Consider the following 20102-nt stretch of genomic DNA (forward strand, 5'->3'; position numbering starts at 1 on the left):
TCTGAATATGGAGATATGGAGTATCCAGCAGATATACTCAATTAGGATGGTCAATTCTATTACGTTAAGCTGTGAATCACCATTCGGAAGATATTTGAAAACACTCAAACCAGCGATTTATGAGCAGAAAGAAGGTGAATTGGCTAATTGGAGTTCGGAAAGGATATTGAGGTGTTAGAATTAAGTTCCTCCATTATGGAGTAGATGTTTCTTGTTGAAACATAATCGGATGAGTTACTAACTTACCCATAACTTACTTTACATTGATAAGGTATCTATCTATTCTATATTCTATATCAATACTATATATTAATTTCAGAAACCAAGGGACTTCCATGTAATTAAATAAATCTATACACATTAATTATACTATATAGTTTTAAATTCACTAAAGACCGTGTGATGGATGGACCAACAAGGGACTTCAATGTAAATATTATATATTTTTGGTTAAAAGTATAAATTTAGAGAATATTAGAATATGGCGAGTTTCCTTAAATAAACGGGTCCCACTTATGGTATTAATTAGTACTCCGTATATAAATATGTTAATTATTTAACATACATAAATATAATATAAGTATATGTTATATTTTGGAAACTATTTAAAGGTAAGTAAATCAATTCAGATTTCCAAAAAATATAATATTCCATAATTCATTAGATTTGTAATTTAATTAATAAATAATAATGATTGCTCTTAAATAATATTCTAATTTAATATTTCAGATTTATTTAAATATATAATTCTAATACAACTAGATAATCAACTATTATGATAGTAACGTTCCATGTGAGTAGTAAAAGCAACAATTATATATAGCAACGGGAGTAGTGAAAGTCATACTACAGCAACGGGAGTAGTGAAATTAACAATAAGTGATAGAAAAAATAATGATGGCGGGAGAAGTGAAAGTAATAGTAGTCCTAACACATTTAATGAAAGTAACAGTAAGAACAACAGAAAGAGTATGAAAAATTAACTAACAATTCGATTTTAAGAAAATATTAATTTATTTAAATATACGAGCTTGACAAAACTAACGGGTTAACCGTAAAAATAGCAGGAATATTAAAACAAACAACAGTAACCGAAGAAGTAGTGAACGTAATAGTATTAACAGGGGATGTAGTGAAAGTAATAATATTTAACAGCGGGAGATGTGAACGTGTCTCATAATTTGTTGATTAATTTTACCTCTCATCATAATTTTAATATATAAATTGTAAATATATGTGTTAACCAAATTTATAGAAATTATATTTCATAGAAAATAAAATTTAAATGTTAAATAAAGGTAGCCCGGGCGTAGCCGGGCACCAAACCTAGTAAAAGTATAATCCAGAAACCACTAAACATAAATTGTACACGTGTCAAGCTCACAATGAATTTTTTCCCGCCTATGCATTACACTGTATAACACTAATCCAAAACCTAATGGTACTTTTTAACTTCGCCGTCATTTCCTACCATTGGTCTCCCTTGTGACGGGTTACCATTTGTGACGGATATTTTGTGAGATAAAATTGTAACAAAATGGGTTAATGGAGAAAGGGGACCACATAAATAGTGTTGCAGAGAGAGAAAAAGTGGGTACATTGTGAGGTGAAATGGTATCCATCTTCAACTTGTGGTGGATATGTCATGTTTTCAATGAGAATTTGTGCATTTCCTATACAAAGATAAAAGTCAACCCATATTCCTCGATAAATAATTTCTTTCATTACGGAGTATTTATTTGTTAATGCAATAATTGCTGATTCCAATAACATCAATTGTTGTTCTCTCCCAATCAAATCATTCATAAATAATGTAAGATTTACGGAGTTTGATGAGCTCCTATTTCTACTACATTTTGGCACTATTTTGAGCTCAATTGGTAACATTTAGGGGTGGTTTATGACGATTTTTACATTGTTTAAACAATTCCGAGTGCTTTGCCATTTAGCATGGTTCAAGTGAAGATCAAGAAGCCAATAGATAGAAGAGAAATGTCCAAGGAAGAGCCAAGAACAAGCTTGAAAAAATGCACCAAGAAAGCCTTCCAAAGGATCAAAGGAATCACGAAAGAAAGGCGGAATCCAGGAGCAAACTCGCACCGTGCGAGTTTTCCAGACCCAGAACTCGCACGGTGCGAAAAATCTGGGTTTGATGGCTTTTGTTTCCGTTTTGTATTACGGGTCTTCCCCTTTATTAAGCCCATTGATTACTAGGTTTTGGGGGTTATAAATAGGAAGTTTGCAATTAGGTTAAGCATATTTTGTTCACTTTAATTAATCAAGGTTGTAATTTGGGAATATTTTCATCTTTTGAATTGGGTATTAGATCTAATTATGGAGAACTAATCTCCTCTCTTAATCCGGCTCAAGGCTTAAACTTTGGTTGTAAGATCTTTTAATCTTTCTTTAATCTTAATTATCATTGTTAATCCTTTTGTGTTTATTGTTTGAATTTTGGAATCCTTGTTTATATTGAGTAATTAAGTGTGATTTCCTTGTTGCTTAATTAATCAAGTTCCTTAATTTATTGTTGTTGAGATTATTAAGTGTGATTTCCTTGTAATCTCATCTTTGCAACACCTTGTTATTATGCTAATGAATGTGATTTCTTCTTGGCTTAATTAGCAAGTAAAGGATTAACTTATAATTGGGCATTAATTGTGATTTCATTGTGTCTAATTACCCCTATTGAATCTCTTGTGCTCATATCTTCTTATTAATTTGTCCAATGTATGTGATTTCTACTTGGTAGAATTGATAAGTTGGGTTATTTGATTAAGTGTGATTTCCTTGTCATTTGGCCATTATTAAGGAGATTTAGAAGATTTATCTTCACAATAGGGTGATAATATATAATTGAAGGATTGATTGAAGGGTTTTGTCAACTAAAGTGCCAAACTTTGAGTCGGGTTAAGTCTTTCTTAATATTGATTAATTTCCATCTTAAACTCTTGATTGTTTACTTGCTTTGCACTCTTGTTTGAATTTGCCTTGCTTTTGTTACAATTAAAACTCAACCCAAACCCCCCCCCCCCCCCCCTTTTTATTTACTTGTTGTTATTGTTGTCACAATTGTTCTAATTACTCTTTTAATTTCACTTTTGCAAAACCCATCTTCTCTTGGGTTCGACCCCTTGCTTGCTATTTTACTAGTTTATAATTAGTGCTAATTAGTGTGTTTAGTGGTATATAAATTGTTAATTTGGCCGTCTTTTAGTGCGACATTTTAGGCGTGTCAAATTTTGGCGCCGTTGCCGGGGAAGGTAACGGTTTTGCTAGTGATTGTTATTTGTGTTTTTAGGATAGTTGTGTTAGTTAGTCTTTGTTTCTTGTTGTTAGTGTCTTTTTCATCACTTGTGTGAACTTTTTGATTGTGTGCTCTTGTGTAGTATTGTTTATGGTCAATACTAGGAACTCAAGAGAACCACTTTTTCCTTCCGACCCGGAGATTCAAAGATCACTTGCTTGGATAGGAGGAGGTATTAGAAGAGACAACCCGATTATTGAAGAAATTGATCCCGGTTTTCAACAAGACCAAAGAGAAGATAACAACATCCCTTTTGAACAACCCATACCCATTCAAATCATCATGGGTGATCGTGAGGACGACCAACCACTTGGGCATGGTGAAAGAGAGAACCCACGACGTGGTATAACTATTAAGGAACTTACCGCCCCGAATCTCACACAAGTACCCTTGTGTATCTCCTTTCCGGCCTTGGCGGAAAATGCTACCTTTGAGTTGAAGTCCGGGCTCATTCACCAATTGCCCCAATTCCATGGGCTTAGCACGGAAGATCCCAACAAGCATCTCAACAAATTTCATGTTGTTTGCTCAAGCATGAAGCCAAATGGGGTTACCGATGAGCAACTTCAACTAAGGGCTTTTCCTTTCTCACTCAAGGACGCGGCCAATGATTGGCTTTATTATCTCCCTACCGGGAGCATCACCACTTGGAATCAAATGAAGAGGGCTTTCTTAGAAAAGTATTTTCCCGCTAGTCTCTCATCTCAATTGAAGAAAGAAATAAGTAATGTTGAACAATTGGATGGGGAGAACTTGTATGAGTATTGGGAGAGGTTTAAACAACTTCTTGCTAGTTGCCCATACCATGGGTATACCGACCACGACCTTCTCTTGAACTTTTGTGGTGGTTTACTTGAGGATGATGCTAGGATGATTAAAGCCGCCACCCAAGGTGGAATTGAATACATGTCGGTCCAAGAAGCAAATGAGTTGATTGAAAGGTTGGTAGGAAGCTCTAGGAATTTTGGGAGGAGAATTAAGAAGTCAAGTGGAACATTCTCTTCAAGGCAAGGTTCCAACCATATGGAGGAGAAAGTTGACTTTCTCACTAATTTGGTGAAGGAACTTACAAAAGGTGGTGGGAGTACTTCTCATGTGAAATTTTGTGGTCTTTGTAATGACCCAACTCATCCCACCGATGGGTGTCCATCTTTGCAAACGGAGGAAGCAATTGAAGCGGTGAAGGCTATTGGTTTTAGGAAGTTTGACCCCTATTCTAACACTTACAATGAAGGTTGGAAATCTCATCCAAATATGGGGTGGGGTGGAAACCAAAATCAAAACCAAAATCAAAATCAAAAAGAGGCTTCAAACTCTTCATTTCAAAAGCCAAATCAAAGCCAAAACCAATCTCAAAATTCCTTGGAATAAATGATGAAAACACTTGCTATGAGTCAAATGACAATGCAAAAAGAAAGCCAAGCCTTGCTACAAAATACCAAGGAAATTCAAAATGTCGTGCTTCAACAAAACCGACTCACCGACTCTAGGTTTGTTAACCTTGAGACCCAAGTTGGTCAAATCCTCACTACACTCAATTCTCAACCCAATCAAGGAGGGAGTCTCCCTTCTCACACCATTCCTCCACCCAACAAGGAACAAGCAAAAGCGGTCTCTTTGAGGAATGGTAGAGAGTTGGAAGAGGCACCCAAGGCTCCTAAGAAGACAAGACCACTTCCTATTGTTCATGAAGTGGAGGATGTGATTGAAGATGAAATTGAGGTGGTAGTGGAACAAGGGGAAGCATCTACACCTCAACACGTGAGGGTGAATGAACCGCTTCCGGAATATGAGCCACAAGCTCCATTTCCAAGTGCTTTGAATGATACAAGGATAGTTGACAAGAAGACTTCAAGCCTTTATGATATCTTTCGTAAAGTGGAGGTAAACATTCCTCTCCTTGATCTTCTTAGTAGTGTGCCCAAGCATGCAAAATTTTTGAAAGAGTTGTGCACTACTAAGAAGACCAACAAGGCTAAGAGCATGAAAAAGGTAATGGCTAGTGAACATGTGTCGGCAATGTTTCAAAAACGGTTGCCACAAAAATGTAGTGACCCGGGCATGTTCACCATCCCTTGTAAAATTGGTGATTTGGATTGTCAACATGCTATGCTTGATTTAGGTGCATCCATTAATGTCTTGCCCAATTACCTTTATGAGTCACTTAAGTTAGGACCTTTGAAACCGACTCGGACGGTCATTTCTTTGGCCGATAGGTCCAATATCTATCCTAAAGGGGTTGTGGAGGATGTCTTAGTGAATGTGGGGGGAATGCTTTTCCCCGCCGACTTCTATGTGATTGAAATGGAACCCGAGAAAGGTTCCACTCCCATTTTGTTGGGAAGGCCTTTCATGAGAACTTCTAACACCAAGATTGATGTATCTAGTGGACGCCTCACAATGGAATTTGAGGGGGAAAAGATTGAGTATAGCATACATGAGGCTATGAAATACCCATCCGAGACTTCATCTTTGTGTTTTCTTGAAATTTTTGAGCCAATTGTGCAAACCGTGTATGAATTGTGCAAAGTTGATCCATTAAATGTTGTTTTGACTAATGGATTGGTTGGAGAGGATACGGGATATGCTTTGTCTTGTGATTTGCAGGAAAAAATCAAGGACTTAGAGGAAAATCCCCCAATGGAAGAATGGGAAGAAAAGGAAGAAATCCGGAAGACAGTAGCGAAAACTCGCACCGTGCGAGTTTTGGGGATGAGAAACTCGCACCGTGCGAGTTTGGTCCTGTCCAGGAACTTTTCTTCCTTTCTTCCAAATTGTTAGAAGAGCTACCAAAGGAGAAACCCGTTCCCTCTATTGTCAAGCCTCCTACTGTTGAATTGAAGCCCTTACCAAGCCACTTGAAGTATGCATTTCTAGGAAACGAAGAAACTTTACCGGTGATTATTTCAAGCAAGCTTACTAAGGAGCAAGAAGAGGCTCTCATCCGGGTTCTTAAGCAACACAAGGAAGAAATTGGGTGGACAATGGCCGACATCAAAGGCATTAGTCCCACCTTATGCATGCACCGAATTCTTCTTGAAGATGAAGCAAAGCCCGTCCGACAACCACAAAGGCGTTTGAACCCTCCAATGATGGATGGTGTGAAGAAAGAGGCACTCAAACTCCTTTATGTAGGTATGATCTATTCTATCTCCGATAGTCAATGGGTTAGTCCAACCCAAGTTGTCCCAAAGAAATCCGGGCTAACGGTAGTTGAGAATCATGAAGGTGTTTTGACCCCCACTCGAGTTCAAAATGGGTGGAGGGTATGTATCGACTACCGTAGGATAAATGTCGTGACCCGAAAAGATCATTTCCCGCTTCCCTTGATGGATCAAATGTTGGAGAGGTTAGCGGGAAAGGCTTTTTATTGCTTTTTGGATGGCTACTCGGGGTATTTTCAAATCCCAATCGCACCCGAGGACCAAACAAAAACAACTTTTACATGTCCCTTTGGAACGTTCGCCTATAGAAAGATGGCTTTTGGTCTTTGTAATGCTCCGGGAACGTTCCAAAGGTGCATGATGAGTATCTTTTCGGATCATGTTGAGGACTTTATTGAGGTATTCATGGACGATTTCACCGTTCATGGCCAATCTTTTGAGGATTGTTTGAGTCATCTCACTTGGGTCTTGCAAAGATGTATTGAAACCAACCTTGTACTCAACCATGAAAAGTGTCATTTTATGGTTGAGGAAGGAATAGTGTTGGGACATGTTGTTTCCTCTAGGGGAATTGAGGTTGATAAGGCAAAGGTCGATACCATTCGCACCTTGCCTTATCCTACTAATGTGCGTGAAGTGAGGTCTTTCCTAGGTCATGCCGGGTTCTACCGGCGTTTCATTAAGGATTTCTCCAAGATTGTCGCTCCTCTATGCAAGCTACTTCAAAAGGATTGTGAATTTGTCATGAGTGAAGAATGCAAGGGAGCTTTTGATATGCTCAAGGAGAAGCTTATTTCGGCACTTATTTCGGCACCTATAATTCAACCTCCCAATTGGAATGAACCGTTTGAGATAATGTCGGATGCAAGCAATTATGCCCTTGGCGCGGTACTTGGCCAAAGGGTAGGAAGAGCACCTCATGTTATTCAATATGCATCGACAATGATGAATGAGGCTCAAAGGAATTATACAACTACCGAGAAAGAATTTCTTGCGGTGGTGTTTGCCTTAGAGAAATTCCGATCTTATATCCTTGGAGCCAAGGTCATCATCTTCACGGATCATGCCGCTTTGAGGCACCTTGTCTCTAAGAAAGAATCCAAGCCCCGTTTGATGAGATGGGTACTACTCTTGAGTGAGTTTGACGTTGAACTCAAGGACAAGAAAGGCTCCACCAACACGGTGGCGGATCATCTTAGTAGAATCATCCAAGAAGACTCCTTGATACCACAAAGTTCAATAAAGGAGACCTTCCCGGATGAAGCCCTTCTTGCCTTGATGTCTACCGAACCTTGGTATGCACATATCGTGAATTACTTGGTCTTGGGCAAATTTCCACCGGGTTTGACTCGACATCAAAGAGACAAAATCAAGAGTGATTCCAAATACTATGTGTGGGATGATCCTTATTTGTGGAAATTTTGTGCCGATCAAGTGATAAGGAGGTGTGTGTCGGACACCGAAATCATGTCAATTCTTCGGTTTAGCCACGAGTATGCTTGTGGGGGTCATTTTGGAGCCAAGAAAACGGCTAGAAAGTTGTTGGAAAGCGGTTTCTTTTGGCCCACACTCTTCCGTGATGCCCATGCCATAGTCAAGACTTGTGATAGATGCCAAAAACTTGGCAATATCTCAAGGAAAGGAGAAATGCCCCAAACCCCAATGCTCTATTGCGAAATCTTTGATGTGTGGGGTATTGACTTTATGGGGCCATTTCCCGCATCTTATGGCAACATCTACATACTCTTGGCGGTGGATTATGTCTCCAAATGGGTGGAGGCCAAAGCCACCAAGACCGACGATGCCAAGGTGGTTGGAGAGTTCCTCAAGACTAATATTTTCTCTCGGTTTGGGTTTCCCAAAGCATTGATAAGTGACCGCGGCACGCACTTTTGTAACAAAGCTATTGGTGCCCTTCTCAAAAAGTATGGGGTGATTCACAAAGTCTCAACGGCCTATCACCCTCAAACCAACGGCCAAGCCGAGGTTTCCAATAGGGAGATAAAGGCCATCCTTGAGAAAACGGTAAATCCCGATCGCAAAGATTGGAGTTCGAGATTGGATGATGCCTTGTGGGCCTATCGCACGGCTTACAAGATACCGATTGGGATGTCACCGTACTGACTAGTTTTTGGGAAGCCATGTCATCTACCCGTGGAGATTGAACATAGGGCCTATTGGGCGGTTAAATCCTTCAATTTGCAATTGGATGAAGCGGGACTCCATAGGAAGCTTCAACTTCATGAATTGGAAGAGATTAGGAATGAGGCTTATGAGAATGCATCAATCTACAAGGCTAGGACAAGGGCATGGCATGATAATATGATTGCAAGAAGAGTTTTTCAATTGGGAGAGAAAGTCTTGCTTTTTCAAAATAGGCTTAGACTTTTCTCCGGGAAATTGAGGTCTCGATGGATGGGACCGTATGAAGTGGTGAATGTTTTTCAACATGGAGTAATAGAAATCAAGTGTTTGAAGACCGAGAAAGTCTTGAAAGTGAATGGGCAAAGACTAAAGCATTATCATGAAGGAATTGAAGTGGGTGAAGTGGAAACACTCCATCTTGTTGATCCAATCTACTCAAATTGATGAAAGTGCAACTTTGTCGAGCCATCGACGTTAAATAAACGGCAAAAGTTTGTAAATATTTCTTTCCCTTGCATATTTAAATTCCGCATTGCATTGTTTATATTGCATTTGTCATGTTGCATTGTTCATATTGCATTTCTCATGTTTAAATTCATTGCATCCTTTAACTCTTGCATAATAAATTAAATCATTTGCATTTTCATTGATGTTTTTAGCATATTAGGATGTTTTAATGTGTGCTTTAGCAATAGGATATCAACTCAAGGGCATATGTGAAGAAAGGAAGGAAAAATGATGGGTAAAAGGATTGGCTAGAGTGAAGAATTAAGCAACGAAAATGTCACTTCCAGCAGAGAACTCGCACGGTGCGACTTTTCTGAGTGGCTTTCTCGCACCGTGCGAGTTTTTGTATAAACCGTGAATTGCAGCCTTCTAAACCCACGATAGCTCACTTGTTCTTCCCCAATTCTTCTCACATTCTACCTCTACCTTCACCATAACCCTAAACACCCAAAATCACCAACCAAAATCCTTCTCAAATCATACAAATCAATCAATTTACCTTCAAGATTCATCAACTTTCATCTCCCAACATCGATTTGGGTAAGGTAAATTGCATAAAATCCGAGGAATCATCATCATTTCGAGCTAGGGTTTCGGGTCAATTGAAGAAGTTGAAGATTTGGGGTTGCAAATCGGTTTTAAGGGACGACTTTGAGCAATTTGGGTTAGCATTCTTCACCAAACAACACAAGCAAGGATCAAAGGGAGGTATAACACCTTATTCTTCTCCTTGTCATTTCTAGTTTACTAAAATTCGAATTTGTGTTCTTCAAATTCAAAATTTAGTTGTCTATTTGTGTTGATATCGTCCTTAAAACAACCCTTTATCTAGTGAGGTGTTTCTTTTCTAGCAAATAGCTAATTAGCACAACATTTCTTGTAGTGCATATTAGGTGTTTGATCAATTGCCTCACCCAAAATTTTGTTCAAAAATTGTGTTTTTCTGAGATTCTAATTGTTCTATAATGGGAAAAGGCGAAGAAACCGCGGCTTCCTCCTCGAAAGGATCCAAGGGAGCCGTGGATCATGATGCAAATGAGTATTCGGGTAAGGAGGGCCTCCGAGACACGGCCCTCTCAAATTGGAAAAAGTTTGCCTCGGTGTCTACCGTGGCACAAACCAAATTCCTTGATGAAAACCTTCTTATCGAGTTGGGAATGCTTCCCATAACTCGTATGCTATTAGAAAAGGTCGGACTTGAGGCCTATATTCGTGTTGCCGCACCCACCCGAAGGGGTGTTACCTATGAGTTTTTGTCATCGTTGGAAAAGATTAAATTGGGGAGGGACAAGGTTCCGGGAATCAAATTCCGGGCATGCCGCCTCACCCATACTTTGACTTATGATGAGGTGCGCGAGGCCCTCCATATCACCAAAGCCTCCGTCAAAGAAAAACTTGATAAACCATTGATGAGTGCTTTTTGGAGCGATATTACGGGTGATGCACGTCACGGGAACTCAAAGAACACCACCATCCCCAACCCGGTCTTACGCCTCCTTAGCCGTCACATAAACACAAATTTCTTGGTCATGACCGAACCAACCAAAATGCAATACCAACAAATTCAATGTCTTTGGTCAATGACTCCGGAAGGGAGGGGAGTGCCGGATTGGGTGGAATTGTTTGTGAGTGGGTGTCTTGAATTGCAAAAGAACCCCAAAGGGACCATTTTTATTGGGGGTATGATCGAATTAATCGTGCAAAAGACGGGTGTGCCATTTCCACCCAATGCTTACCCTCTTGATGGTAGTGGTCTCATAGACTACCATTACTTGAAGCACTCAAAAGTGATTGAGGTGGTTGACAAAGTAACCCCCTTAGTCATTTGGTGCATGGGTGGGCAAAATTCCAAGCATTATATGTATTTACCCCGTTTCTCCGACTTACCACCCTTGGGTTGGGGGAGTGCGAAAGATTTCTACATGCCCCCCGATGATGCTTTTGTGTACCTTTGGGTTGATAGAGCCCAAGTAGTTGAGCCGGAAGAGGATGAGGGAGGAGAGCAACCGCAAGTGGGGGGGCTTTGACTTTTGGTGACATGCTTCATGATGCACCATTTGATGAACCCATGCCTAATGCCCCCTTTGATGAGCCACATTTCACTCCTCCCCATATGCCACAACAACAACCACAATATCCTTTTTCGGGTCCTCAATTCGACTACCCGGCCTTCAACACATGGCAAACCAACATTACCAACCGTGTCTCAAACATTGAATCTACCCTCTCCCAAATGCAACTAACGGAGAATGCTCGGTGGAGAATCACCGAAAACCGCTACCACCATTATCAAGAAGACTTGGAAGAGATGCGTTATACTTCAAACGCAACTTTTGATATGGTGGCCGCGATGAATGCTCAATTCATGCAACAATTCCCCACCCAATACGAAGGGTACAATGCGGCTAAGGTTGAGGAAACAAACGCCGAAAGGGCTAGGATGAGAAGAAGAAGAGAAGCAAGGAGAAGAGGAGGACCTCCGGACTTTGGAGGTGCCTCAAGCTCACACTCTTGAGTGAGTTTAGGTGTGGTGTTTGCCTCACACTTTGGGGACAAAGTGAAGATGTAAGTGTGGGGTGGACATGAGTTGGTATCATGTATATTTTGTAATATATTTCAATTCCATGCATTGTTCTTCATTCAAAAAAAAAAAAAAAAAACGAAAGAAAAAAAAAAAAAAAAAAAAAAAAAAGAGGAAAAACCCGGCTAGGATGAAAACCCGAAAGGGCATCCTAGGCAAAAATGGGAAAGTGGCCGAGGTCGGAGTGAAAACCGGAAAGAGCATTCCGGGCAAAATGAAAAAATGAGTGCGAGCCACGAGAGTAGAAGTGAGGAAAATGCTAAACCGAAAACCCGCAAGGGCAGGCGGTTTAGGCAAAATGAGAGATTTAGGCAAAATGAAAAATGATTGAAACTCTCAAGTCTTGTCACATATTTTTACTACTTCCTACATGGTGTTGGTGACATAAGTGGAGGTGTCAAAGAAGGTTGGAAGGGTAGGTTAGAAGTGTGTCAAGGCTAGGAGGGGGCTTCGGAGGCTTACTTTGTTACTAGTGCTTGGCATACTTGAAGTTTGGAATTGTGTTGACTTGTTCTATGCATTGGTTGGAGAGTTGTGTTTGGATGATGAGATGATGAGAATTGTTGAAGAATGGAGGTGTTTGAGGTTGCCAAATTGATAGATAGGAGAGGCTTTAGTGACCATGGTAGCCTTGTATTGCCAAGTGGAGTAATAAGGAGGAAGTGTTGAGTTTTGGGAAGGATGAATGGATGAATTGGTGGACTTAGGATCATCTTAGAAGAGGGATGACATAAGGAGGGGGAGTGAGAGAAGAGAGGTTCGAATAGGTGGAATTTGGGTCACTTAGTCACTTATTGGAGCTATGAAGGAAAGTGACCATGAGCTTAGTTGAGGGATGATATAAGAAGGAAGAAGTGAGGTGAAGAGAGGGGAATTAGGAGTGCCCATACTTCTTGGCCTAGGTGGTGATTAGACTTATTCTAGTTTGCTCGGGACGAGCAAAGGGCTAAGTGTGGGGTGTTTGATGAGCTCCTATTTCTACTACATTTTGGTACTATTTTGAGCTCATTTGGTAACATTTAGGGGTGGTTTATGACGATTTTTACATTGTTTAAACAATTCCGAGTGCTTTGTCATTTAGCATGGTTCAAGTGAAGATCAAGAAGCCAATAGATAGAAGAGAAATGTCCAAGGAAGAGCCAAGAACAAACTTGAAAAAATGCACCAAGAAAGCCTTCCAAAGGATCAAAGGAATCACGAAAGAAAGGCGGACTCCAGGAGCAAACTCGCACCGTGCGAGTTTTCCAGACCCAGAACTCGCACGGTGCGAAAAATCTGGGTTTGATGGCTTTTGTTTCCGTTTTGTATTACGGGCCTTCCCCTTTATTAAGCCCATTGATTACTAGGTTTTGGGGGTTATAAATAGGAAGTTTGCAATTAGGTTAAGCATCTTTTGTTCACTTTAATTAATCAAGGTTGTAATTTGGGAATATTTTCATCTTTTGAATTGGGTATTAGATCTAATTATGGAGAACTAATCTCCTCTCTTAATCCGGCTCAAGGCTTAAACTTTGGTTGTAAGATCCTTTAATCTTTCTTTAATCTTAATTATCATTGTTAATCCTTTTGTGTTTATTGTTTGAATTTTGGAATCCTTGTTTATATTGAGTAATTAAGTGTGATTTCCTTGTTGCTTAATTAATCAAGTTCCTTAATTTATTGTTGTTGAGATTATTAAGTGTGATTTCCTTGTAATCTCATCTTTGCAACACCTTGTTATTATGCTAATGAATGTGATTTTTTCTTGGCTTAATTAGCAAGTAAAGGATTAACTTGTAATTGGGCATTAATTGTGATTTCATTGTGTCTAATTACCCCTATTGAATCTCTTGTGCTCATATCTTCTTATTAATTTGTCCAATGTATGTGATTTCTACTTGGTAGAATTGATAAGTTGGGTTATTTGATTAAGTGTGATTTCCTTGTCATTTGGCCATTATTAAGGAGATTTAGAAGATTTATCTTCACAATAGGGTGATAATATATAATTGAAGGATTGATTGAAGGGTTTTGTCAACTAAAGTGCCAAACTTTGAGTCGGGTTAAGTTTTTCTTAATATTGATTAATTTCCATCTTAAACTCTTGATTGTTTACTTGCTTTGCACTCTTGTTTGAATTTGCCTTGCTTTTGTTACAATTAAAACTCAACCCAAACCCCCTCCCCCCTCCCCCCTTTTTATTTACTTGTTGTTATTGTTGTCACAATTGTTCTAATTACTCTTTTAATTTCACTTTTGCAAAACCCATCTTCTCTTGGGTTCGACCCCTTGCTTGCTATTTTACTAGTTTATAATTAGTGCTAATTAGTGTGTTTAGTGGTATATAAATTGTTAATTTGGCCGTCTTTTAGTGCGACATTTTAGGCGTGTCAGAGTACCATTTTAATGTTTAGGTTTTATGTTTTTTTTACAGATTTCGATTTTTAAGCAATTATTTTCACATTTTAATAAATTCCAAAGTTGGAGTCTAGCATCAAAACGTAACGATTTCAATGAAAATAGGTTGAAACAGAAGATTGATTACTTAGAGTTATGGTAATTTCAATCGGTGTTACTAACAGAGTATTGAAATCATTAATTGGTAGATTATAGAATTTTTTTTATGTTTTTCATCCAACATGTTTTATGATGTCACAACTTACAACTGATGCAAATATTTTTTTTATTTTCTAAATAATATTTTGTTCCCCTTCTACTTTCTAATTAATTTTGTTAGGATGAATGAGTAGTCGTATTATTAAGTATTTTATTTCAATTATTTTCTACGAAGTAAGTCATTAGAGGAAGCAGCTAGCCTAGATTAAACTTTTGATGGTTAACAATTTGGTCTTGATGACATTGTAATGGAAATGCAAACAATTTGCCATGCGTTTAAGAAAAGTTGATTCAATAGAAAAAAATGTGCCCATTTCTAAGATCGAACACAAGCACATAATACTATTGTCGTACAAATGATTGTTTAGTTAGTTTATCATACTCCCTCCAATTCGCTATAATGTTCCCTATTTCCAAAAACGGATTATTCAAGTAATGTTCCCCTTTCCTTTTTTGGTAACTTTTTTCTCTTATTTTATTCATTTCTCTCTCCTATAATCAAACCCCACACAACTTTTTTACTCCTATTTTATTACTTTTCTTAATGTTTTGGCCCCACAACTCATTATTTAACTCCTATTAATTCATCTCTCTCTCCTAACATCAACCCCACCAATGTCCTTTATTCATTTTTAATAGTATTTCTTAAGTATCGTGCCAAAAGCAAATGGGAACAATATAACGAATTGGAGGGAGTATATACTTGCAATAAGTATGATCGGTCTCATGTATTCATGTTGCAAGTTTATTTTGGCGTCTTCCCGGGTCATGTGATAGATTATGGATTGATAAAAAAAATATAGAATGAGTAGTTCATGTTAAATTCAACAACAGGTCTGGGCCGTTCCCGAACCGAGGAGAAAGAGTCCACATACAACAGGCCCAAGAGGGTTCCACTCTAAAACCAATTGGCACTAGAGGGAGTAGCCCTTTGCCTTATAAAGTGGTAATTCTTCTCCTCTTTTATCAATGTGGGACAACCCTCACATGTGAAACTTTGGGTTTCTTCACAGTTCAGTTTTAGGAATATCAAATCGAGCCAATTTAAAAGCATTACTTACTTGGACCAAAGGAGGCAAAACTTGCTCCATATGTTTGCGACCAAAAGGAATACAATTTATTACTTATAGAGGTGCCAGTCATTGATCCGACTTGAAAAAAAAAAAAAAAAAAAAAAAAAAAAAAAAAAACTGATAACAATTAGCAGGTTAAGGTTAAGAGGTAACAAGACTACGTAGATGGGTTGTCATCGATATGACATGAAACTGATACAAGTCGGGTTAGGGACGATGTTTTTCGAAACGAACATGACACGAAATAACCCATTTATTTAAATGATTCATAGTTTCGTTTAGTTAACTCGATAATGATTCAATCAACCCATTTATTTAAATGACTATTTTTGTATAGGTTATTTATTTGAATTAATTGAACATAATACTTTATAAAAGTAATTTATATATTTCCGTGCATTTTTGCACGGGTATTAAACTAGTTGAATATACTAAAGTTACATGAGAGTTAGCTTGGTATTTAGCTATAAAAGGATGACAAATGTTATGTAATTTTTATCCTGTTATTGACTGATCAAAAAAATTTCTAGCGCGGACTATAGAGAGGATGTAGCCAATTTGATGAACCTCGTAAATATTGTGTCCTTATTATTTTTCTGATTCTTATATTTATTATTGTGTGTGTGGTCTATACCAAAAATCCCTACATGAGGTGAAAGTAGACCTGTCAAACGGGTCGGGCGGGTCGGGTTATAGGGGTCGGGACATAATACGGGTTGGGTCAGATACGGGTCGGGTCATACGGGTCACGGTTCGGGTTAGGGTCAAAATACGGGTCAAGAAATAATTTTTAACGTCTTTTTTAAACGATTTTTTTAATTTAAAAAATATTTTTTACAAAAAGTAAAATATATTTAAAATTATTATTTTAACCATATTCATCATATACAATAATTATATTGATATAATTATTAAAATAAAGTTTTTTTAATAATTATTGTATTATTAAATATTATAAAAGTTATATAAAATTGACTTTTTAGTTGAATTTTTAATTTTAAGTAATAAAAAAATAATTTTTTAACTATATTTTCAAATATAATATATAAATATCAATATTTTTAATAAAATTCATGATTTCCCTTGACTCAACCGGTCGACCCGTTCGGGTCGGGTCTCGACCCTAAAATAACGGGTCATTTCGGGTTCGGGTCAAACGGGTCGCGGGTCGAAAAAACCGGATTTGTAACCCTAAAAAACGGGTCTGGTGGGTCGGGTCGGGTCGAGTTTTGACAGGTCTAGGTGAAAGAGATTTTTATGCTCCACGGCGGGCTTTGTCAGATGTAACAAGCTGAGCCACTCTAGATACATGGAAGAATTCTCAAACAGACGCTCCCTCTACATAGTTTACATGGTTAACTAAGTGTCGGTTCTTTTGGACCGAAATTGTTTGAATTGAACTGAATTAAATTTAATGGAGCTGAACTGAACTGAACTGAAATGAACTGAACTTAACTTAATGGAACTGAAATGAAATAAAAATAAAAAGATTATAACAACAACAACAACAACAACAATAATAATAATAATTTGATAACTTATACCTTGAATAAGTCATTTTTTCAAATATTATATCTAAGATAACTTTCTATTAAACCTTATACCAAAAATCTTATTTTTTTTCCAAACTCAATACCAAATCTAATATATATGATGATGATTTGAGGGCTGTTGGTTGCCTATGTTTTGCCCTAATATATATGAAAACGAAATATGAGAGTATATTATATAGAAAACGGAATATAGGAGTATAAGAGTATAGTAGTTTTAGTCCCGTGCAAAAAATGCACGAATTTGCCTTCAATGTTCCGATATACAAAATAAGTTTTAATAACGGGTTTGATTTAGTACAAGCAAGTATGAGTATATGTTATATAAGTACATTTTTATAAAAAGAATTGAATTAATCTGATAAATAAATTAACAACTCATATTTTGTGAACATGACATGATTTTAATATCAGTTAGTCAAACCGAAGGGAGAAGGAAAAATGAGTTCTTATAAAGTTCTTGTCATGTACTTGTATCAAAATCGAAGGGAGAAGGAAAAATGAGTATAAAACACTTTAATCTGATAAATAAATTAACAACTCATATTTAGTGAACATGACAGGATTTGCCTTGTTGCTTTAATCCTATATTTTCCTTCCCCAAATCAAGGCACCGGAACTCCGGCGTTTCATCAAGGTCACTCTCGTCAGTCCAACTTTGAACTATGCTAGAGATCGTTTTTTTTTTTTTTTTTTTTTCAGATGTTGCTATCCTGAAATGAGGCGTTCAACTTCCTAGGTTTGTAATAGTTGTTAATTTGAGATTGTATTTTCTTTTATTTTAAAAAAAAAATTGAGATTTTGCTTAGAATTATTTTATGATGATAGTTGTGCAATTTTCATACAATGAACATCCTAATTTATTGAGCATGCTTTTGTCATTTATTTTATGATAACTTCTACTTTATTTACCTAACTAGTTTTATGCCCGTGCAAATTTGTACGGGATTGAATATTTTATAATTTGGCAAAGTGTATAAGTATTTGAGGGAAAAAAACGTATGATGCAATAGCATGAGATAATGCAAAATACATAATATTGTGTATTAGTTACAAACATATATATTCAATAAATAGAAGCCAACGAAAAACTAACCGAGTCTTACAAAAGTCGTTCCAATTTTATTTTATTTTCGAATAATTAATGTTAAAGAATATCATTATTTTATTAATCTTTTAATATGTATTTTTGTAAATTTGGATGGATAAACAAACCATCGAAATAAATATTTTATAAAGGTGCATAGTATAGAAATATTAGAAATTAAATAAATATATGACTAATTTAATGGCAAATAAAAATTATACTCCAAAATATTGTTTTACTCCTTGAGCCCTTGTTAGTTAAATTTTAATGGCAAATAAAAACTTTATTAGATAAATTAAATTTTAAAAGTATACTCTCTCTATCTAAATATTATTTTGCAATTTTGTTTGATGACTAAGGGACCCTGTGACGCTAGGGTAAACCCACAGGTATATATGATAGCGCGCAAATCATGTATATTAGGTAAGTTATTTGAGATTGGCAGGCTCAAAATTTACAAGACATAGACTGAGGTAAAAAATACTCCACAATATCAATCACGAAATTATTAGTATATGTACTCTATTTCGCATTTTAGATATATATATATATATATATATACTAATACATTTTTGAAAATATATGGCTTATAGAATTTACTTTAACACCTTATTAACTAGTTTGAATGCCCGTGCGTTGCAACGGGGTAATTAACTTATTTATAATGCAAAAAAAAAAAACATAAGGGTTTAATGTTTACATTCTATGTCTAATGATTTGTTTACATATTATTAAAATACTTTAAAAAAAATAAAAGATTAATATATACGTGGGTTAACTCTTATTTATAATCATATAATCACCCCACCTTATACTAATCTTTCGATGTTGTACAATTCTACTATTTATAAGTAATATATTCACCAAACTTGGATTATTTTTCTGATGTAGGACCATTCTACTATTTATAAGTAGTATATCATCAAACCCGCATTGTTTTTCAATGTGGGACAAATAACATACTCAGAATTACACCATCTTTTTTGCACTTAGTTCGACATTCAACCAGATCCCGAATACCGAATAAGGTTAATTGTTACTCATTATATTTAATAGTTATATTTAAATTTAATAATATGATAAGTACTCTCCATTAATATTTACACCATCTTTTTTGCACTTGGATTATCTTTTTTGCACTTATTTATTTTTCTTTCTATAAAATAAACTTATATTTGCCTATCAGATTAATCGCGTCGGATTTAAATTTTGACCCTAAATTAAGGGATTAATCAGGTCACGAGTCGTGATTTATTTGTCTTGGCCTAAGATAAAACGGTCATGGCAAATTTTAATAGGTCTAGATAAGATAATATCTTCATAGGCTCATTGTAAATCCGAAATTTTAATAAAACTCCTTTACACAAGTTTGATTATAACATAGTATCAGCGTAATTTTGCACGGGTTCAATAGTTTGACGGTATGATAGTTGATAATATGTTATTTAATATAGTGATAAACGCGTATGTGATAGACTAAATAAGATTGGCCCAAAGAAATTTCCCAAATATATTGTAAATTATAACAATGTGATAATATTTTATTTTATTTTTCGTAATTTCAACTGATAAGTATGGAGGAATATAATTTGGATGCGAAATATGTAGTTAAAAAATCACATCTCTTTAGCATATTTAAAAAATCACATCTCTTTCAACAGATTGGTCAAACATATTACAAATGACCTATTCGATTACCATGTTTGAATTGACTAGTATATTACGATTAGCATATTTAATACAAGTTTTTGGTAATTAGCGGGTTTAGGTTAATAGATTGTTGTATACATGTGTAAACTGTAGACAGATTCATTTTATACAATCTAATAAAGTGAATATGCTGGTGGGAGCAACATATTGAAAAACAGTAGATTGGAGCTCAATCTATTATTTCAATATGCCATTTACCAAACACGTAGGCCATGTTTGGTAAACGGTATATTGGCCGACTTTTAGCATATTCAAGGGTTTTAGCATGTTTGACCAATCAATATGCTCATTTTAGTGTCTGGTAAACAACATATTGAAACAAGATATTTGGGGTCAATATATTGTTTTACAATATCTTATCTATCCATGTGGATAATACTTAG

At 36.5% G+C, this 20102-nt stretch overlaps 1 protein-coding gene across 1 annotated transcript; it reads left to right on the forward strand.

The window, feature by feature from the left end:
• The first annotated feature begins 7 nt into the window (after positions 1-7).
• LOC141614603 (uncharacterized) lies at positions 8-9060 on the forward strand. The gene is made up of 7 exons (XM_074433349.1): positions 8-134; positions 3390-3987; positions 4102-4421; positions 5187-6010; positions 6058-6656; positions 7341-8496; positions 8611-9060. The coding sequence occupies exons 1-7, from the start codon at positions 8-10 to the stop codon at positions 9058-9060; spliced, it is 4074 nt and encodes a 1357-aa protein (XP_074289450.1).
• The last annotated feature ends 11042 nt before the right edge of the window (positions 9061-20102 follow it).

Source organism: Silene latifolia, chromosome 11 (assembly GCF_048544455.1).
Source record: "Silene latifolia isolate original U9 population chromosome 11, ASM4854445v1, whole genome shotgun sequence".
Lineage (NCBI taxonomy): Eukaryota > Viridiplantae > Streptophyta > Magnoliopsida > Caryophyllales > Caryophyllaceae > Silene > Silene latifolia.